This window comes from Argopecten irradians, chromosome 3 (genome assembly GCF_041381155.1).
Source record: "Argopecten irradians isolate NY chromosome 3, Ai_NY, whole genome shotgun sequence".
In the NCBI taxonomy this organism is placed as follows: Eukaryota; Metazoa; Mollusca; class Bivalvia; order Pectinida; family Pectinidae; genus Argopecten; species Argopecten irradians.
In genome coordinates, this window is record NC_091136.1 from 9048539 (window position 1) to 9072896 (window position 24358).

General features: G+C 36.0%; 1 protein-coding gene across 3 annotated transcripts; it reads right to left on the reverse strand.

Annotated features, from left to right (window-relative positions):
- Window positions 1–368: 368 nt before the first annotated feature.
- On the reverse strand, window positions 369–23629 carry LOC138317490 (sodium- and chloride-dependent glycine transporter 2-like). 3 transcript variants are annotated; one of them, XM_069259209.1, is made up of 15 exons: window positions 23481–23629; window positions 20227–20777; window positions 19494–19625; window positions 13749–13889; window positions 13206–13380; window positions 10737–10869; window positions 9959–10093; window positions 9212–9315; window positions 8683–8807; window positions 7561–7673; window positions 7026–7163; window positions 6133–6232; window positions 5441–5541; window positions 4429–4611; window positions 369–3714 (listed from the first exon to the last, which is right to left on the reverse strand). In XM_069259209.1, the coding sequence occupies exons 2-15, from the start codon at window positions 20420–20422 to the stop codon at window positions 3571–3573; spliced, it is 1920 nt and encodes a 639-aa protein (XP_069115310.1). In that variant the 5' UTR covers window positions 20423–20777; window positions 23481–23629; the 3' UTR covers window positions 369–3570. The 3 variants fall into 3 exon arrangements, with proteins under 3 accessions (XP_069115310.1, XP_069115309.1, XP_069115311.1); XM_069259208.1 differs by lacking the exon at window positions 23481–23629 and adding an exon at window positions 23309–23456; XM_069259210.1 differs by lacking the exon at window positions 23481–23629 and adding an exon at window positions 21062–21691.
- Window positions 23630–24358: the final 729 nt, after the last annotated feature.

Below are 24358 nucleotides of genomic sequence, written 5' to 3' on the forward strand. Positions count from 1 at the left end.
AAACTGCAACTACAAGTCATTTCTCCATACATTAAAATTGTGTGATAATATAACACAAATCCTGATGTTTGCATCTTTTACAGCAAAACCTGTCTTTAGTTTCTGAAAAAAAATAAGATAAAATTTTACCAAGAAAAGGTAGTAATTTTGATGACCGTGACGTCATGAGGCTGTGTTGCATGGATAACTATGAAATACAGCCACAGAAAACACGAGTGGATAACTAAGAAATACACCTGCAGGTGTGAGAGAAAAATGATGATTAGTGGTATTATCCACTGGAGATCGAGAATGCAAGCAGACACAGACTTTTAATGGTGATCGCCAAAATGTTTACAGGTACGTATATATATAACAAATAAAAAACATCATTGAAAAATTGATTTTATTATAAATTTAAAAATCCATCTTTTTATCAGGAAACATCAATAATTTACCCTGTGCAATTTAGTTTAATTTGAGAAAATTTCATTTCCATATCATCAACATAAAATAATACTACTGAATCACAGGGACCTGGCACGATTTTTTAAAACTAACCGTATACATATATTATAGTATCAAGGGTATGAACTCTTTAAGGTAATATATTCGTCAATGTTGTATAGAACCAATTTATTAAAGTAATCACGGTTATAAAAAAATAGGTCCGTTTTTCTCGACCGCCGAGTTCATACCCTTGATACTATAATATATATGTATACTATTGGTTAAAATTTTTCGTGCCAGGTCCCTGTGCACTGAATGGTGACTTTTAATACCATAAAGGTAGTTTTTAATTTTTTTTTTTCTAATAGCATTTTCAATACTGCGACATCTATTTTTTCATCCAAACTGAATTTTGAGTGTATTTTTTATCAAAAAGTGAAGCATTGGATGATGAGTATCAGGGTTCTCTATTAATTTCATGTTCATTTTAAAATGTGATGTCATTGGAAAATTGAAGCTCATTTCAACAGAAACACACTGGGATTATGATCTTCTATCATAAAGGTAGGACGGTCATTTAACGGGCGATCACTACTTACAGTAAAAATATAAATCTACAAATAAATATTGCTTTTCTTTTTAGCTATCAAGAGTTAACTCCCTGCTCTTATCATCCTCGATACTCCAGGGGTTCCGATTACTTCAATCTCTACACCTCTGGACTATCACATAGTAAAATTGGAGGCATCTCAGTGGAAAACATTTGACCAATCACAGGCCAGCAAAGACTTCCTTTGAAGACTACAAAGAGAATGACACCCAATTTCAAAAGCCACGTAGTCGACCACAGTGTACCGTTTCACGGCTCTTTTGATGTACATCAAAGGACTGGATTACATTTTCTGTTCTTTTAAATTGCCTCCAATTTTACTATGAGATAGTCCATGGGTGTAGAGATCGTAAGTAATCGGAAACCCTGGAGTATCGAGGATGTGCTCTTCTATATAGAAGTGTTGAGTTAGAACTAGCTCTGTTCGCTGTGATAACCAGATACAAATAAATCTCAATATGTTGGCATTGAGCACAAATTAACTCTCTTCTTTTTAAAAGTAGAGCATGAGTTAGCTCCTCTTGATTTTAAGATCCATGACATTTAACACTTGCATTGATCAAATTACATATATGAGAGATCACACAAAAAGCACTATCAGTCATTTGATTAATATCTTATTTCTGTGTTATTATTAAACATGTGAACCTAGTATTTTCCTAAAAATGGTAATATCTAACAGGTTTTTTTTTATCTATATCTTCCATCCAATAGTATATGATATAAAACATTACTGGCAGTAAAACTATTTTGTCCAGTAGCTAATGATTTCAAATACATCGGATAAAAATCTGATAAAATATTAAAACTTTCTAATTTATTGCCAGTCTATACAAATGTAATGTGATCAATAGGTATCAAAATTCATCATATTGTCATGTTTTATGAAAAGATGTACCATGGTATCACACTTCGCTGATTTTACTTCAAATACTCTGGATACCATCATATACAGAAGAATAAAATTAGTACTATTCACTTGAAAAAATATGCATAAGCCTACTTTTAAATACAAACGTAATATTGTTTGATTTGGCACATCAGGTCTAGGTGTTTCAGTGCAATAAAAAGTTTTTTTATTCACAACTGATAGTCTTAAATCAGTGAAATTAGATAACAATTCTTTGCCTAACATTAAGCTTTTAACTGGACATACCAGTAACAAGCTTGTCAGAACAGTGATTTGAACGAATTTGACCTTTTTAGAACATTTTTAAGCACAAATCAACCAGCCCTATGTGAACTGAAGTTTCCCTGATAAACTGTGATTACATACAACAGTGGGTTTCAAAAAGTTCAAATGAAATAAATAAATATAGGAAAAGCACACAAGCAGCTTTAACACAGGGTGAACACACATTGTATCTTCTCATCAAACTTACAGGTAACCTAACATCTGTGTTATGTTTATTTGTATCTGCCATCATCTGAACATATCAATTGTGACAGGATTTGTTGTGTGTGTTCAACAACATAGTAAAAACATACCTATTTCAGTGGTAACCTTTTTATAGTGTTTAAAAACATTTCACTAAATAATAATTATGGTAGAAATAAAAGCCATTTCTGTATATAGATTTTAAAAGGATCTTTTGACTGTCCTAAGGTGTTAGGCCAAAAATAATAATATGTCTGTTTAGGGATACATTGGTAAAATAAGTAGGGTCGTTAGGTCGGGAGGATTTTTTTAGTGTCTTTCACACTAAGATAATGGCCGAAACAGGATTCTGAGATTGAAATCCAGACTTTTAATTATTTTTTTTTTCATAGAAAAGAGGGAAAAAAATTTAGTGTCTGGGTTACCCTAAACAGACGTATTATTTTTTTGGCCTTAGTGTTAAAATCTGTTGAACAATAACATTTGACTGTGGAGGTCAGTGGAGGTCTGACCACTCGCTATTTGAGGACAGTGCTGACAACAAAGCGTGTGATTAGCTGCCTTCAAGGGGTAAAACATAGTGGCCTAGTGAAACAGTTGGATAACACAACTGTATAACAAAATTAAACGATGTGCAACAACCTTATGGTATTATTGATATAGGATACACAGCTGTCAGACATTAACAATACTATATAACTTTAAAATTCATCCCCATAAAGATCTACCAAATATATAAGGCTCATGTCTCATCACAATGTTTACCATTTTTTTTTAATGATTTTTCTGCATTGAAGAAGGGCTTCAACTCTTTTGATTGGAGCATACAATAATAAAGACAGACAAAATCTATACCGGAGTTAAACAAGGCCATCACCATTGAGCAACAAACTAAATGATTAAATAATGTTTAAACACCAGTGGCATGACCAAAATAATGTTTGACTTTGGCCAATACAACCTACCAACAAAGTTGATAGTTGAACGAGTCCAACAGAACACGACACTGCCATGGATACAACAGACAGATGTCTAAGGAATGTATGAAATAATGAGATAGCACTGAAGATTTATATCATAGGATGGCACTGCTGCAGAAAATCAAACTGGGGACTTCCAAACTGGTGGAACAGGCCTATCAGTAGGTATAGCTTTAACACCTCGTGACCTCCTGGACCTGTCGAGTGAGCGGTATCTGGGACTCAAAGGTGGCTGAGTTAATGTCCTCTCGTGGAGACCTGTTCTCCTTAAGGGCAGGACCCCAGTCATCTGTGGGGCACGAAATACTTTTGACAACCTGAAAAAGGGAGTAGGAATATTTTTCGATGGTCTTCAGGAAGCATAAAAAAACTTAAAGATGCTCCACCGCTGACAAATGGTATTTTTTCACTATCAAAAACAGGATCAGACGATATAGTATTTTTCTTCAGTTACAAAAGTTACTTACTTTACACCATTACCACCATTGAAAAGTTTAAGCTTCTAATTTTACTTTAAGTTAAAAATATGAAAAATAATTAATTGCAACCCGAAAAAATTCCGTGGCACTATATCCTATATGGAATGAAGTAATGATTGCGCATGCACCAAAGGTGAAATAAATTATTTTATGTTATTTTTTGTGTTAATTAGGCATATATATAAACACAATTAAACACCAATTATTGGTCAAATGATGAATATCATTTATGCTCTGTCGGGGGTGGAGCATCTTTAATATATTTAATACATAATATGATATATATAAATCATAATACAGCAATATGTAATGATAAAAATTTTGTGCCAATTTAAACTGTTACAGGATGCAGTCAAATCCTGTTCAATAAACTTTTATAATTTCAAAAGTCTGTTTTACAATTATTTGTTTCTAACCAAGCTTTATAAGAAACTTTTAAGGAATATTTCAAATATTAATATAATATAATATTAATTTACTAAATCTAACCTAGCTATTAAAATTACTTGACTTAGATTTGTATGACCTTAACCTTACATCTGTTTATCTTACCTGTTTTAAAGAAATATTAGGAAGACGTGACCTTGCCCTAATAACCTTGATCAAGGCCACGATTGGGATGAAGATGACTGAGGAGAATCCGATTAGGAAACCACAAGCTTCTGCCCATGCCGGGAAGATATAGAGATCATACTTTGTTGGTTTGAAGTCAGCCCAGGTAAATATCAGAATAAACTGCCAAAAAACATGACATATTATTACATACTAACAACATTACCTGGAAACAATTACATTGTATACAGAAAGCTAAAAATAGACATAAATACCTTTGCTTTCACATATCACGAGATGGAACAGGATAGACATTTATGTGGGGAAGCTTTACCCCTTATCTCATCTCATTCCTGCACCCATTCCACACCTAAGTCCATCAATTACATAACTCCCCCACCTACTAGCCCCAATTTTCCATCAGTCCCCTCAAACCCAATCGTAGCCCTAACCCTGAGTCTGTCTCCTCTTACCCATTCCTAGCTCCAACCATCCCTCTGCCCTCTTTTACCCACTCCTAGCCCCAACCATCCCTCTGCCCCCTCTTACCCACTCCTGGCCCCAACCATCCCTCTGCCTCTAACCCTCCTGCCCCCCTCCCTCTGCCCCCTCTAACCCACTCCTGGCCCCACCTCTCTGCCCCATAACCCACTCCTGCCCCTGTCCTCTAACCTACTCCTGTCCCCTCTAACCCACTCCTCCTTCTGCCCCCTCTAACCCAATCCTAGCCCAACTCCTCTGTCCCCTCTAACCTAAACAACCTCCCTCTGCCCCCCTAACCTATCTAGCCCAACCCTCCTTCTCTATCTAGCCCTCTCTTTCCCTCTACCATTCTCAGCCTCCTGTCCCCTCTAACCCACTCCTGGCCCCAACCCTCCATCTGTCCCCTCTAACCCAATCCTAGCCCAAACCCTCCCTCTGTCCCCTCTAACCCAATCCTAGTCCTATACCTACCTCTGTCTCCTGTAACCTACTACTATTTAAAAAATATTTCCTGTTTGATTGTACTTACCAGTAGAGCCAATGGAGCAATGTAGGCCCAGCTATACTTCCATATGTTGTGAGGTCTTTTTCCAATCATCTGCTCGATATCAGAGAGGAATCGGTCTGCCCCTGAAACACAGTGAAATCACATGAAAATAAATACATATGATGAAATAGGTATACGTGCAATCACAACGGGCAAAGGAGACCTGATTGGTTCATCTTTTACATATGATAAAATATGTACAATGGACTATAAAACTGAAATACAGTACTTCCATTTCAATAGTTAAACTTTCTCTTTTGAATTTTTGTTAAGTGTGAAAAGTTATTTTTTTAACTGTAAATTAAAGTGAACAGTCGGGCAAGGATGGCTAAAGTCGGTAAAAATGGTGTGAATGTATCCAGTATAATTTCTAATGAAATAGAAAAATAAAATCTCTCACCAAAATCTGTCTGCGTACGAAGAAATTAATTTAAAGTATAGGAATCCTAAAACGTCCACCCGGCTGACTATGTCCGTGGTTACATTTCCACGCAGCCTCGCTTTCAATGCTTTCAACTTTCCTTTACTTTAATGGTCAGAACTGGGAAACGTAAGCAGAACTTGGCCGTCGTATTAATATGTGAGAACTTTTGGACGGCTAATGAACGCATTTAGACTGGTTTTCTTTGCCCGACTATTCACTTTAAGCTGAATCCAATACATGTACAACCTACCGTACACCCAGGCAATAGCAAAACATTCTGTTAGTCCCACGATGAGGAGAGAGTAGGTGGCAGCGTAATTATCAAAGAGTTGGAGCACGTACATCCCGCCCTGCAACAATAAGAGGACGCTAGCTGGTAACAATTGTAATGAATTGTGATAAAGACACTCTACAGAAAGTAAGGTTTGGCTTTTATTGAAAGAAATTTTGTGAAAATGCTGTAAATGTTAGGACAAGCACTATTGCTTATGCTAATCTATCGACTTTCCTCACTGAAAAGAGCAAGACAATAAGCAGTACATTCCCCATCCTAAATTAAATGTTTTGTCATGTTTCAGTCAGGACTTGAGGCTATACATCTTCTTGATAGCTTTGGACTTTAAAAGAAAAGCACACCATCTTACAGCATGTTTCACACTAGTAATACAGTAATAATAACAGAACCTCAGCCAAGGGAGATAAGTTCTACAGACATATGTAATACATTCATTGATGATACAACTATATGTACGTCACACCACAGTGCTGTCTCACATAATAGTCATTGATGATATATTGAAAACTCCTACTCAAACCATGTCACAGATAACTGGAACAGTTTATCAGCAACAGTTGTAATTGCCAAAAACCCTTTCAAATCGCATCTGAATACAGCCTGGAAACGATACCCTTCAAAATTCAGCCAAACATGCTATAATACAGGAACTATCTGAGTAGCCATACCAGTACAAACAGTAGTAGAAGAAGAAACGTCAATAGTTGTCACAGACTAAAGGTGTGATGTCAGCAACGGTGAGTTAATGTGAGTATATGAACGTCACACCACAGTGCTAGCTGTCTCACTGGCATTTTACACCTGTGTAGAATATAAAACCTTGACTTGAAGAATGGCGAATACTTTACCTCTGTACAGAACGGAAGACCAACCAGGAAACAACCCACAGATATTCCAAGGAGAAGTAGTATTCTACGTTTTCCACGTCGGAACATCCCAGGAAATTGATCCAGCAAGGTTGTGTGGACTGTTGTTACTGTAGCAATCTGTAAATTAGTATAAAAGGTTAACAATGATCAAGGTTATAGTATAAAAGAGTATGTCTATCAATTTTAACAATTTCAAGGTCACAGTATAAATGAGAATCTCTATCAATTTCAACAATGTCAAGGTCACAGTATAAATGAGAATCACTATCAATTTTAACAATGTCAAGGTCACAGTATAAATAAGAATCACTATCAATTTTAACAAACATATAAAATAGAATCACTATCAATTTCAACAATGTATAAAGAAGGAAATCTATCAATTTCAAAATTTAACTATGTTATAGCTAAAAGAAAAAACTAAACATTTTTTTAATGTCATATTCAAAAGAAATCCTTATCATGAAGGCAGCAAGTTGAAAATTTAAAGCTGAAAATATTATTTTCAACATACCTGAGTACCAAGCCCGAGTGTTATCAACATGGCGAAGAATAAAATGGACCAAAGCTGTGAGACAGGTAACTTGGTCACCACCTCTGGGTACACAACAAACGCCAGACCCGCACCTGTAATATAAAACTTTCCTCAAACAACAAACCCCAGACCCGCACCTGTAATATAAAACATTCCTCAAACAACAAACGCCAGACCCGCACCTGTAATATAAAACATTCCTCAAACAACAAACGCCAGACCCGCACCTGTAATATTAAACATTCCTCAAACAACAAACCCCAGACCCACACCTGTAATATAAAACATTCCTCAAACAACAAACACCAGACCCGCACCTGTAATATAAAACATTCCTCAAACAACAAACGCCAGACCCGCACCTGTAATATAAAACATTCCTCAAACAACAAATGCCAGACCCGCACCTGTAATATAAAACATTCCTCAAACAACAAACACCAGACCCGCACCTGTAATATAAAACATTCCTCAAACAACAAACGCCAGACCCGCACCTGTAATATAAAACATTCCTCAAACAACAAACGCCAGACCCGCACCTGTAATATAAAACATTCCTCAAACAACAAACACCAGACCCGCACCTCAGAATATAAAACATTCCTCAAACAACAAATTCGTCACAGACCCACACCTCAGAATATAAAACATTCCTCAAACAACAAACACCAGACCCGCACCTGTAATATAAAACATTCCTCAAACAAACACCAGACCCGCACCTGTAATATAAAATATTCCTTAAACAACAAACGCCAGTCCCGCACCTGTAATATTTAACATTCCTCAAACAACACATTCCTCAGCGATCACAATATCTTATCATTATATTACATTAATTGACTGATTCTCTGCATGAATTTTAGGAATGACTATAGAATTGACCATTGATATTTCTGACATCACTATTACGGAGCCTTGTAGAAGTCCTTACATCAGCTGCACAACCAGAATTTTGAATTTTGTTAATCCTTTCAATACATTTTAAGAACTTGCCTATGATATCACTGAAAATGCACTTGTGTCCAGTTCAAACTATTGCTCAATCAAAACTGTATTGATCGGAATATTTGATAAAACTAATTAAACAACACGAACCTTCACTTGCCACCTGGTCAATGGGCTGGTCCAACTCCTTGGCCATGTATCCAATGATAGAGAAGATCACCATTCCAGCAAACACACTGGTGACGGAGTCGAGGACGGACACAATCACGGCATCACTGTAATCATAGAGCTTGTTTAATCATTCGTAGTCATTTAAACCAAAACCTTACAGCTAACAATTATCTAGTAGAATCATATCATCATCAACTAGACTGGTATGTAATGCCTTGTAGTGGCTGCGGTTGCCTGGTGGTTAAGATGTCCCGACATATTACCACAGGTCCTCCACCTGTGGGATTCAAGTTTGAATCCCATGTGGGGCAGTTGCCAGGTACTGACCACTGGGCGGTGGTATTTCTCTGGGTACTCTGGCTTTCCTTCACCAACGAACCTGGCACATCCTTAAATGACCCTGGCTGTTAATAGGATGTTAAACTGATAAAACCAAATACCGAGTAATGCCTTGTAAATAAATTTCTGGTGCTAGCCTGATCTTGTATAGGTATAACAGTACACTTACTACAGAGTGTTGTTGTGGAACTTATTGTAGCTGGCTAGTGTGATAAGACCACCCCAGCATGGAGACAGAGAGAAGAAGATTTGTACTGCAGCATCACCCCATACCTGTAACAGTTTAAAATTATGTAAAACATACCTGTATACCTGTAACAGTAGATTAACGTAGGTAAAACATTCTAAAGGAATGATATCCATTTGTCTGAGATGGAACCAAAAAAAAGATATGTATCATAATTTAAATACCAAACCATTTTAGGATGGTCCACCCCAAACAGAGCAAAAAATGATACTCTTCATTTGAACAATAACTGATGTTTAATTGTGTATATATGTGTCTAATTAACACAAAAATTCATATGAAATCATTTATTTTGGTTTTGGTGTATGTGCAATCAGTACTTCATTTCATATAAGGCATAGTGCCATGGATTTATTTGGGGCGCAATCAATTAATTTTAATGATTTTATCGGGATGCAATTAATTGATTTTAATACTTTTATCCTGATGTAAAATAAGAAGCTCAAACTTTTCAATACTAATTTTTTTTGAGAAAAAATACCATTTGTTTGCGATTGAGCATCTTTAACATTTTGCTGATAAAATAATCTAATAACAATTAAATTCAAGATTTTCTGATTTTCAAGTTCAAAAGGAAACTGTTTTATAGCTGAAGTATTGAGTTCACCAAATTTACTTATCATTTGTTCTTGTTGGTTTTTACATTGCACAGTACACAGAGTTACCTACCCTTGCACTAAGTAGTTTATCCCACTGTGGGGTTAGATAGTAGACAATTCCATCGACAGATCCATCCAAAGTGAGGCTCCGTACCAGTAAAATCAGAAGTACGATGTAGGGGAAGAAAGCTGTGAAGTATACTGCCTGCAAAACAATTGTAAAGAGATAAAGTGTTAGAAATCATTCTGATATATCATTACTAATAAACTTCTTTTCAATACTGAATAACAATGCCTACATGATGTATGAATTTAAAAGGTTAAATGATTCAACAGTGATATATCAGTTGAACTAGAAATGTCCGCAGGATGCAAATACCTGTCTCTGTATGAAATCAGTATAGAATATTGGGTAACAGTATTGTGTGCATTTGGGCTTATGATGGGGAGTATACAGTCGATTGGAACTCCTTGGATGAATAACATGACCTTGGATGTAATAGTTGTAAGAATATGTAAGAAACTCAAACATTTTCATTGCCTTAAGCGTGTGTAAGAAAATGAACATATATTGAAATGTTGGAACTACTATAGACGTGTTTCAAGAAATGGAATGTAACCTTTTCTCCTTTGAGATGCACAACACAGAGCATGAACTGATGCCTTTTGAGGTGTAGTGTTCTCAGGGGCAACCATGTTGTTTATGAAATAGTCCTTTAAATTCAAAATAGATGCTCATCTTGATCATATTCAAGATCGATGTATGTCAGTTACATCCAAGAATTTCCGAACGCATTTTGAGTTAAATGTATATTTATATCCCCAATACAACCCTTATCCATACCTACCTTTCCGGAAGTTTTAATTCCTTTGGCGAGACAGAGGGCAACAAGAACCCAGGCCACTGCTAAACATCCAACCAGCTCCCACCTAATGGTGCCCATAGCATGTACGCCAGGTGTGATACCCAGGACACTCACACTGGAAGACATAAAACATTCAAATAGAGACTTCTATTCCTTAATATACACAGGACACTCACACTGGAATACATAAAACATTCATATAGAGACTTCTAATCCTTAATATACACAGGACACTCACACTGGAATACATAAAAAACATTCATATAGAGACTTTTATATCTACCCAGGACACTCACACTCAAACATATAGACTGGAACACTATAAAACATTCATATAGAGACTTTAATTCCAGACTAAAATACAAACAGGACGACTCACACTGGAATACATATAAAACATTCATATAGAGACTTCATTCCTTAATATACACAGGAGCTCACACTGGAATACATTAAAACATTCATATAGACTTTTAATCCTTATATACACAGACACTCACACTGGAATACATTAAAACATTCATATAGAGACTTCTATTCCTTAATATACACAGGGCTCACACTGGAATACATTAAAACATTCATATAGAGACTTTTAATCCTTACTATACACAAGACACTCACACTGGAATACATAAAACATTCATATAGAGACTTCTAATCCTTAATATACACAGGACGCTCACACTGGAATACATAAAACATTCATATAGAGACTTCTAATCCTTAATATACACAGGACGCTCACACTGGAATACATAAAACATACATATAGAGACTTCTAATCCTTAATATACACAGGACACTCACACTGGAATACATAAAACATTCATATAGAGACTTCTATTCCTTAATATAAAGAGGACTTTGTTTGTTTGTTTGATTAATTAACGCCCTATCAACAGCTATGGTCATATAAGGACGGCCTCCCATGTATGCGGTGTGTTGTATGTATGTTGTGCGAGGTGCGTGTTATAGAAGACTGCGGTATATTCATGTTGTGTCTTCTTGTATAGTGGAACTGTTGCCCATTTTATAGTGCTATATCACTGAAGCATGCCGCCCAAGACACCAAGCAACACACCCCACCCGATCACATTATACTGACAACTGGCGAACCAGTCGTCCCACTCCCTGTATGCTGAGCGCTAAGAAGGAGCAGAAACTACCACTTTTATAGACTTTGGTGTGTCTCGGCCAGGGGACAGAACCCAGAGCCTTCCTCATAAGGGCGAACGCTTAACTCCAAGGCCAAAAAAGAGGCGGTGCCAAAGGAGGCATTAGGAAACATGAAGTACATACAGAGGACACTCACACTGGAATATATCCTTAATATACACAGGACACTCACACTGGAATGCATAAAACATTCATTTAGAGACTTCAAATCCTCAATATACTTAAATCAAATATACACACTTGATAATCTATTTCAATATTGCAAGTGTGACCCTGGTCAATACTAGCCGCAATATCTTGCTTGGCTAGAGAGAACTTTTCTTAAGCTCGATCAGTTGAGCGTCAGACTAGTAATCCAGAGGCAGTGTTTCAATCTATTATAAATCCTGCACCTTGTTACATTGGCGCCCATGTAGGGACCTTGGGAATGATATTTCACAACACCTGCGAAGGAATCGTTGTGACCCCTATAAACTTGAAAACGAGTTGTTTCTTGGAGGGGAAATATGAAACCTTGGTCAATAACAGCCGCAATATACCGCTCAGCTTGAGAGAACTTCTCTTTAGCTCATTCGGTTGAGCGTCAGACTAGTAGAGGTCCCAGAGTTCGATCCCTGGCAGCAGCAGTGATTGAAATTATTATAAATTCTGCACCCTTTTACACGAGCAGAGAGCTATTTCATTACATGTGTAGTGATCAATCAACAAATATTCCTCTAAATGTGGTCCTTTTCCATGTCTACTGCAATGAATATCAGAACCAGTTTTTACAGAAACCCATAATCACAGAAAAATTGTAATATATCAAAATTTTTAATGTCAATGACAATGAACACAGCATGTATTGAAGACCTCACATCATAAACTAGTGTATGTGAGCTATCTTTTCCCGCTCTCATCCCAAAGAGGGTGAATGATTATTTTTCTCTTACCCTATGTGAGCATGTGTAAAGATCTTGTGCAGCTTGTCTTTACCCTGGCATGAGATAGAATAATCTCAAACTGGTAAAATTGCAGATATCTCTGTCCTGGGTAAGAGAATATTTTTCTTCCATACTTAATATTTTCATAGTGTCAACTTCACAGGTGACTTGATGCATCAAAATTAATGGTGTCCTCGACAATAGTATCTGCATATATCAATGACATTGTCAAGCCCATGTGAGCTGTCTTTTCCCTATCCTGGTAAAAGATATCTTTTTCCCCTAATAACTGCGGGATAACCCCATCAAGTATGGGAGAAAACGCTGTCAAGTATTGTTGTTGACTTACTGGAAGTACTCGTCACTGGGCGAACGGAGACTCTCTCCCTTGGTGAGATTAGAACATGACAGACTGTCCCTGAAGGTATCGTTCAACAATGACAGATTATAACACGCCCCATCACACCAGGATCTGCTCTGCTCAGCACACTTCTTCATCTCAAACCGGGCACCCTCACTGCAGGCTTAATATAAAGGAATTTTAAATATTAAAAATAATGTGTGACAGGAGCAGAGAAAATGTAGTGGTTAGACTAGAGTTTAACCCCGGGATCGCCAAAATCTCTACCGATTGAGTTACTTGGTCACCAATAATCTACCAAATCCAATTCCACAACGATATGTATACACATATCAAAATCTCAATATGATAACAATCAGTTAACATATGATAAGCATACATATCAATAATCAAACATGCATCTTAATCAGAATTTCACAGGTTCAGCATTATAATCCAGCTACGTGAATCACCTCTCTGATTCTAGTAATTTCACCACAGTATAAGAAGTAGGTCAAGGTCATCCATATGAACAAAGACAGATTTACCTACCAGAGGTACTCCAATCTCCACACAGACTCCATGGCAGGATAGCAGCAAACGAGGCGAACAGGTAGTAAAGAGTATAGGCGATGATCATGTTGTAGTAGATACAGATATATACCGACACAATGAACATGGCCCAGCCCACACCTGTAACATATGAACAAATAGATAGATATATTTAGGGGTCAAGGTCATATGTGGACAGGTGTTTAGTTTGGTTTGTTTTAAATTCCATTAACAGCCAGGGTCATGTAAGGATGTGTCAGGTTTGATGGTGGAGGAAAACCAAATTACCCAGAGAAAAACCATTGACCAACTGTCTGTACCAGTGGCAACTGCACCACATGGAATTTGAATTGCGACCCTCGATCAGGTGAATGTCTTGTGGTAATATGTCATCTTAACAATTCAGCCACCGCCACCCCCTTAAGGGTTTTTTTGGAAATAGGGTTTATATCTTTATTCTGACAGCCATGTTATTTTAATTCACTGTCACTTTTATTTTTATCAAATTTAATGCCAATCTGGTAAAAATGCTTATGAAGGTCAACAAACTAGTAAGTAGTTTGAACTATTTGCTGTAAGGATATGTACTGATCGAGAGCCTAAAACCAGGTATCATGGCCAGAGTGTTTATCATCATATAACATTCATTAAACTTATCACACAGTGCTTCAGACTCCAAAGCTTGTTCACAGTACCTTTGTGTCTACTGTAAGTAGGAAGGTGTATTGGGTGTACTCCCTGTTTACAAGTGCACCAGGTTATGGGTTGGGCTTGTGTGGAGACATGTGTTACTCTAATAAAACTGTCCTATAGACTATAGATGCCAGGTTTTTGGCCTTTTGGTAGGCTTAAATTCTCATAGTAAGTGTGTCCCAAGACAAATTCACTAACTTGTTGCCCTAAGTAGATTCTTCATAGAAATTCATCTCATACATAATATCTCATGTTGCCCCCTCATTAGCCCCTTCCCATATATAAACCATTCCAACAGACTAATGTTGTCCCCTCATAGACCCCTCCTCATAAATAAACCATTCTAACCCCTCCTCTTATATATAAACCATTCTAACTGACTAATGTTGTACCCTCAAAGTCCCCTCCTCATATGTAAACCATTCCAACAGGCTAATGTTGCCCCCTCAAAGTCCCCTCCTCATATATAAACCATTCCAACAGGTTAATGTTGCCCCCCTCATAGACCCCTCCCCATATATAAACCATTCCAACAGGTTAATGTTGCCCCCTCATAGACCCCTCCTCATATATAAACCATTCCAACAGACTAATGTTGCCCCCTCATAGACCCCTCCTCATATATAAACCATTCCAACAGACTAATGTTGCCCCCTCATAGACCCCTCCTCATATATAAACCATTCCAACAGACTAATGTTGCCCCCTCATAGACCCCTCCTCATATATAAACCATTCCAACAGACTAATGTTGCCCCCTCATAGACCCCTCCTCATATATAAACCATTCCAACAGACTAATGTTGCCCCCTCATAGACCCCTCCTCATATATAAACCATTCCAACAGACCAATGTTGTCCCCTCATAGACCCCTCCTCATATATAAACCATTCCAACAGACCAATGTTGCCCCCTCATAGACCCCTCCTTATATATGTAAATTATTCCAACAGACCAATGTTGTCCCCTCATAGACCCCTCCTCATATATAAACCATTCCAACAGACTAATGTTGTCCCCTCATAGACCCCTCCTCATATATAAACCATTCCAACAGACCAATGTTGTCCCCTCATAGACCCCTCCTCATATATAAACCATTCCAACAGACTAATGTTGTCCCCTCATAGACCCCTCCTCATATATAAACCATGCCAACAGACCAATGTTGCCCCCTCAAAAACCCCTCCTTATAAATAAACCATTCTAACTGACTAATGTTGCCCTTCAGACCCCTCCTCATTAATAAACCTAATAAGCATATCAGAAAGCCCTTATCAAAAAAACTTTCGCATTCGTTGCTGATGACAATATGTTATCTCGTTTGATGACATGAAAAAAAAAGAATTAGTCTCATAGATGACAATTTGTCCCTTTGACTGAGCCCTGCCCTTATCATTATCAGTTTGTATAGGTCCTATAAGAGGGCCAAATCTGTGAGACCCTTAAAATAAATCTGTCTGACAAAATGTTACGGCCAACTTGTCTATTTCATACTCCTTCTAATAAATCTGTCCTCTGGAATGTCATTTCAGGTTGTTACCCTCTTCTGTAGATTCCTGATATACAATTAGCTGATGCACCATAGATTAGTGCTGCCAAGTTGTTGCCCCCTGAGTAGGCCTCTCGTTAACCTGTACAGATGCCAAGTGTTGCCCCTTTCTGACTAATTAGATCTGCCCGTCTGTTCGTCTGTCAGTGTTGCCCCTGAGTAGGCCCCTCATTAATCTGTCCCAGTGCTAAATGCTTGTCCCTTTCTGAGGCCTCACATTATGTTCATACATACAAACATGTCCCTAAGACTAAGTGTGCCACATATTTTGTCCCCATGATAGGCCTCCCTGTCTAACTTTCTCACATACATTGAATGCTGGTAGCAACTAAGTGGATACATATATATATAGTCCAACTACAGGGTCTGATATTTTTGCTCCTGATAGACCTGTCTACAGGATAACACATACATAAAATTACTCAGAAAAATGGATTTCTATGCCTCATCTGTCAATTATTAATGCTATGACATATGTGTAGAAATAGTAATAAAGCTATCAAATGTCAAAAGATATGATTTTTTTTTTTTATAAGGAAAATATCATTAGTATGTACCAGGTATTATATAATTGTATTTACATATGAATTCTATAAAGTTAATTGGTAGCTCTCAACATTGTAAAGAAAAACATGATAAAACATGTATTTTCAATTAAAAAAGATAGTATTTTCCTTTCCAAAGTTTTCCATATTGAAAATTTAAAAAAATCAAAAACCTACAAACATTGGCCTGAAATCGGGACCACGCATGGATTTAGATTTGAATTGTAAAGGCATTGAATGTAAAATAAATCACCAAAATGCCTTCAAGGTGAAACATAACAGTACCTAGAATTATACTACGGATTAAAACCTGCAAACTCATTAATTATCAACTCAAACTTGATAACAGTACTAAAAAATTAACAAGGACTTTGTTTTAATTGTAATTGAAATTTGGAAAAAAATATATTTAAATTTCATGCATGTATAGAAGTGATATTGGTATAAACTTTTTATTATTAATCTAACAAGCCTGGTATAATGCTGGTTCGATAATCCAGTTTAAACTTAACATTTAAAAATCTTCGTTTTATTTACACTCTAACACAACTGCCGTATTACAGTTTACTTTTGACTGTTGTTATTACGATAGTCAGGCTCCACATGGCATAATACACTAAACTTAATACAATCTAATCTTATTATCAACCTTTCAATCACTGGCCGAGTTTCCTAGGTTGGGATTTTTCCACTCTCATTTCACGCTGCCTTTCTTTATGTTACATGCATTATTATTCAAATTATTGCCTATGCAGTTTAATGAATGGGAATGATATAAATAAAAACTTTTGGGAATATTTTGAGAATTTTTAATTCTTTTTATTTTCTTGGGATAAGGATTACAATAAGAACCATTAATTCTTATTTGCAAAACATGCACTTTCACTGAATATGTCATAAATCAGTGAGTGGCACAAATAAGAGACAAACAGATACTAGTGGCATCAATTCAGAATATCATGTGCACCAAGTGTTTCATGGATTGAGTTACCCACGAGTAGTGAATATGCTTCCACAGTAGCCGTTCTGACATAAAACCAATTTAGCTGTCCCCTCACCCCTCCACCATCTGTGTGTTTTAGACTTTGAATCACATCAATGGGGAAGGTGCCAGGTAATGACCGCAGGTTGGTGTTATTTTTTCTCAGATTACTCCAGTTTTCATTCATCTCCTAAACCTAGGCCCGTCCTTAAATGACCCTTGCTGTTAATAGGATGAAAGACGTAATTAAAAACAAACAAAAGCTTCCTTAATTACATAAAACTATACACATATGTAAATTTATCATAGTCATGACTTTGGCTTATACAATTACTGAACATATCTTAGGCCTAGCTTCTGGACACAATTCATTGTGCCCATTTAATAAAAGTCAGGTCTACACGATGGCAATCTTTGTATACATATTCAGCCATTATTGACTAGACCATTAAGGATCTGCGCCTATTGTACTGGGTATCATCTCATCTCTAATGGCTAATATATATAGTATCTTAAGTGAGTGTTCATTTTACAAGAGATTTTATGAAACTAGTTGAAGAAGTTTCTGCGTTTGGTGTGTGAAAGCCTTTGCGAGCAAAACTGAAAACTTCAAAACAAGCTCCATAAAATCTCATCTTATAAGTAATTATCATTAAATTTAAGATTTTTTTTTCACCACATAACTTCAAAATGCTACTTCTCAAAGAATTTCAATGTAAAAATGTGCTGCATTTAAAATCTAACAAAGTCGGCCTTCTGTCACTGCCATCCTCAAATCCTAGCGTCATGTCTTTGTAATTTGACATCAGTAAGATATTTCTGTCATGATAATGTCACAATTCTTTTCAATTCCGTGTTGCCAATGAAAATCCTTTTAAATCATATTGCACTAGTGACATATGCAAAAATTTTACAGGGGCAAAGTCACTGGATACTGGGCACATTATGTGATAAAAACCGTAAATAAAAACCGTATGTTATAAAAACCGTAAATGAGCCAAAACTTAAAATATTGTGTGGATGCAATAAATTTATACAAAATAGTATTAAAGCTACTGAATTTTGAATGACAAACTCAGACCATTAAAAATGTTTATGCATCTTTTATGAGTGTGTAAATTTCTTGGTTTAGATGTTATTATGCCATTAGTTAGCTACAAATGAATGAATTCAGTCACGCCTTATGCACCAGAATACCACACACATATAAGGTATGTTTATCCAATCTTATAAGCTACTGGCATGACAGATATATATAAAGATTTCAAATTCAACTAAAGAAGAGCGAAACAGTAAACACACCTGCCAAAGCATTCATTTTACACAAATAAATAGTTTATCTTCTTACATCAAATTTGAATTAAATGACCTTTTATGGCTTTAGACAAAAAGGATTTTGAAACAAACAAGTTCGTGGAATTTGTTTCCCTGCCTACCTGATACCCGTCAGGTAATAGTTTTGAGACTTTAAGGTGTAAACGTGTCAAATAAAAACTTGACAAAATACTTAAAGGATCATAATAAAAACCATGAAAACAAATTAAGTCATCTTTGCTATGGCCCTATATATATAAAGCTTTTAATAAAGTGGTTCTCAGAATTGAAGAAAACAGGATAATCGAAGGATCGCCAGCTGTCAATCAAACCACACGTGACTTTGCATTTTGTATTTTGTAAGATACGATCAGGTTTGCACAGACATTGAATAGGTACATTTGTATTTGCGGACACATAAGTCATGGCTATATGTTACACCTGGTGATCGGCCAATTATGGCATACATGTTTATGTTATTACTTGTATAATTACACACCAACAGATTTCTGAGTTGATATTGATGTTCAAGTCTGACTTTTTCATCAGCTTTGTTTCATGAAATGTTTACTCACATATTGAGGAAAATGTTGGGTACGATTATAACATTTTAGCAAATGATAAAGTTGATCAACATCTTTTTTAGTTTGTTACCTACCCTGAAATATAGGGGAGGCTTTCCAGATTGACACCACGCCTGAACTGGCATACTGGCCGAAGGATAACTCCATAAAGACCAGCGGTATCCCAGTCACAAACAGCATGATTATAAAGGGGATTAAAAACGCTCCTGAAAATAAAAACAATGCATTAAAAACGCTCCTAAAACAACTGCAGCAACAACACCATGGAATATTCAATTGTATTTTCTGACTTTTACAAAGTTTGCTATAAATCTTAAAGTGAAGTGGTTTAGATGGCCACCATTCAATTACTACTTTTATTTACAATTATATTAAATAATTGTACAGTAAATAATATATAGCCATAAACTTAAAAAAAATAAAGTGTCTCATAAGCAAATATCTATTATGGCTGGACGTTAAATGACTTTTACTGATTTACTTAAATATATATATTTTTTATTATTATTGAACATGTGACACTATAATAAAATAAAACTTGATCTTTAACTAGACCAAAATTAATGAAAAAAATAGTGATACCTGATTTTATTTACCATTAATTTAAATGACATTCTATCCAAACATTTGAACTAGAACACATTTCAACAAAGTTTCTATTTCATTCACTCATTTTTAACATAAATATCTTATGTTTCCATAGCTATCACCACAAAAAAACTAAATGGAATTATTGATCTCCTATAGTTCTCTTTCCACATGTTGACCCTAAGGTCCTGTATCCACACCTTATGATGGTCAACCTACCTGCTCCATTCCTGTAACAGACATACGGGAATCTCCAGACATTTCCGAGGCCGACAGCATAACTCAGACAGGACAACATAAAGTCCAGCTTTCGCGACCAGTTTCCCCGCTCAGGGTTCTCATCCCCATTTGAGGAGTTACTACTGTTACTACTGTTTTCTGTTCTATCAGCCTCCATCGCTTTCTTCTCTGACATCACCGTCTAAAACTACACGTTATGATCTCAAAGACCTCAATATGAAGAAAAATTTCCAATGAAAGTCTCTCAGCAGGATTTTAGTGTGATGTCTTCACTGGAAATCAGGACAATTAACAATCCAATCTTTTGCTATAAAGAAGCAATACTGTAGTAGCCTATATCAATGACTAGTATGATAAAAGACACAATTAGAATATCTCTGTCATTAATATCACCGACAATAAATCACAGGTAAAACTAGGCTCTATGGACACAAAGTCCATCACCAGTAAGATATAAACCCCATCCACTTCTTCTGAAGTTTAAATCGATCAGGAAAGTTCTAGACTGTATTGAAGGACACAAGGAACTTCTGAAATTAAAGTAAACAATAAATAAATAAAAAAGAAATTTTTTTTTTACATCTACAATCATCATGAATTGATTCAGGATTAATGACTGTTATCAATTAACAAGAATGTTTAAGTCTCTGTTGTTCAATATTATTTCTAAACAATCAAACATAATTATGCAATTAATGTGACATTTCTCAATTGAGCCCACTAAACCAACATTCTTGCATCTTTGATTTTTGTCCTGCTACTTTTAAGACATTTAGGCAAAAATTATACATAATACCATCAGATGAGACAGTACCTGTTGATTTAAAATGTACATAACTGTGACTTGTATTTAAATGAGCTTCACACATATAGATGTAAACACAAAGCCAGCCAACTCGACCCGCTGACCCGTAATGATCGTAATGATTGTATTGTGATGGCTAATCCCATTGACGTACTGGGTTGAATGAACAACAAACTGTACTAATTAATCTGTTAGTTCTGCGTTGTTGCTATTAACTAAAACTCTTCACAATATTTGTGTATTGAGTGGATTAAGGCAGATACAATGTAAGGCTATATGGATTAACAAGTAAGGAATTATTCCTATTAAACAAAGATTACTATTTTTTTTCTATATATGTCCGTACAAAGAGTTTAACTAATGCATGAAAAAGAGATGGGACAAGTTCATTGTTTAACAATTATTGCCAACTGGACGGTTTGTCAGTTACCTGTCAAATAAAAGATATTTGTAATTACTATTGGCTTTGTATTTTGTATGCTCCAGCATTTGCTTAGACAAATTAAACAAGGAATGAATACGCATGTGAATGCAAGCAGGGAATTGGATAATTTCAAACTGGAGAACATTGATTGTCAGTCTAAAATAGCTTACTCAGATACATGAGCCCTGGTCCGACTGTTTCGTTTTCACCTACAATTTACTTACCAGGTACGGTATTCTTACTGAAATAAGACTTTTCAGACAGTTACAAAAGATTAAACAAAAACAAAACAAACCTGATCTGTTGGAGAAATCTTGTTTTAAGCTAAAATATCTCACAAAATAATTGTAGGAATTGAGATATATAGCACACTAGTGACAGTCATAGTTCTTGTATAAGTTCAAAAACATCAATCTGAATGTTTTGTCAAAAGTTTATAAACACCACATTTTGTTTGAGTGGCCTTCCTGTAACCATGTGTCACTCAACATGCGTTTAACAATTAGATTTGATCCGGGATGAAATACCCCCAAGAGATTAGCCTTTCGCTTTCAGAAAGACAATAGGAGCTAAAACATTTTAATTTTGTTTGTTTTTATACTGCAGAGTGTGTTGAATGTTTACAATATAACATCTGCAGCCAATGGGATATTGCCAATTTGGGTCAGGCTGCTTCAATGTGCAACTGCAGGACTTTTTTAATGTATACAGATATAGTTCCAATTCTAAAAGTAACCTCTTCTCCTTAAAAACAATCAAATTTCACAAAATTTCTCCCATATATTTTTATTATACATTTCAAAACTCAAACAAAGGAGAAACATTGTGCATTTGTTTTGTTTTTTTGTAAAATGGATAGAAGTAATGCCACTTGATTATAGCCAATAACGACTAAATATTTGTTATACTTGAGAATTTCTTTGAAGTTTTTGTTTCAAATCGTAATTTTACACCCATGCACATGTTTCCCCAAACATCTTTATAGTCATGACCCCCATTAAGTTGTGAGAGATGGCCCAATTATGCTACACTGTTTGATCATTTTGAAATTTCAACAATTTGTTGTCCCAATCGAGGAAGAATCAACAGATAAGAAGTATAAAAAATATATTGAAAAAAACTGAAATTGTGAAAAAAATATAGTTTTTAAAATATACTATAGATTATTATGTGAAATTAAGGTACTATTCCCTATGAGGGATATAAATTATTTGAAAGAGGAAACTTTTCAATGAAAAGAGAAGACTCAGATTTAGTTACTGTAAAGTAATACTGAGATTTCAAGAATGACCAGACTGAGAATATTCTCGAAATATCATAATATCATATTGTGTCCCTGTTCTACAACAGAAGTCCGTTCTATTCAATGTGGTCTAGCTAGTAGACATTTAAATCGGTCAGCCATATGAGGTGTTTTAGAAAGACCATTATCCTGACTCTTTTGAAAAAAGCTTAAAACTTTAAAGCTCTACTGTAAAGAATAATACAATTTAATGGTATTGGGCATGCCTTGTCCTGCTCAAATCAGATTGTAATTTCTAAGCGCCGTTTTGCACCTATAAAATGAAAAAAAAACGAAAATTATACACTTGTACAGTGCAGAGACAAACACAGATCTAATATTTTACATGATATCTGAGTCGATACGGTAATGCACGTGTGGCAGGGAATGCCAACACGTGTACTGCATCTATATGTATACACATCGGTATAACGGTAACACAATTTGTGTCGCGTCAATGGAAAGTTTTCGGGTTAATTACTACTTTAGTGTAAAATCAGATCGCGAATCGGAAATTTTAAAACAGTTGTACATTATAGTGGGCACTTACCAGACAGTTGACAAAATTCGTGGCCGTCAAGATACGTTGATTTCATTGATATTTGCATTCAGTCGTGGGCAGTGCTGCTGTGGCATACACGACACACAGCCTGTAAACCTTAGACTACCCTACCTCCCCTTGTGTATTGATATTTAAATGGCACCACACTTATTGTACTCACCCATTCATAAACACAAGACATACTATTTTCATTTTAAGTTCAACTATTTTCTCAACATTTTCCTCACATATTTGGTAGCATATTACGCAAAGTGACTAGAACTTCTGCACCATCTGACGTCCGGAAAGAAGTTTCAAAGCCCGCGAATTTATGAAAGACTGTACCGACTGACCTTTGAAGAGTTGCTGAAGGGTGACAACTCTGTCTTATAGTTCCAACACAGGGTTCAGCGTAATTTTCAAAACAGTAAATAAGCGAAATTTGTCTAATATTGTAACTTAAATATGTTATATGTTTAGCCTGTTGTCAATGTTTTAATTTCATATATTTACCGATTGAAGTTAAAATTTATATCAATTTTGATACTACAGCGATCTAGGCCTAGGCCTACTAACTTCAATTTGCAATCCAACAACACAGGGCCTTGGCGGGATGATTGTAATGGCTTAAAAGTTACAAGATAGGCATATACCGCCTTCTAATATTAAATGACTTGCAACGTAATCTTTTTCCCTGTAGATTTAGATCAACGAAGTAATATATAGACCTCCCGATGGTGTGGCCTATAAACATACAGCTAGATAGATCAGTAAATACCTGGAATTAAGCTGAAGATTACATAAGACATCGAGATAGAATATGGACAGATAATGCACGGGAGGATGAAAGGACGGGGAAGGAGAAAGAAAGGACGGGGGAGGACGCATGTACATTACTGGTACCGTCCAATCTAATTAAAATTAGAACTTCTATGTCGCTCTCCGTACCGTCCGCTTCTACGAGCGGACGGTACGGAGAGCGACATAGAAGTTCTAATTTTAATTAGATTGGGTACCGTCAAACCTTTGATTGACCAATCTTTAAACTTGAAAGAACAA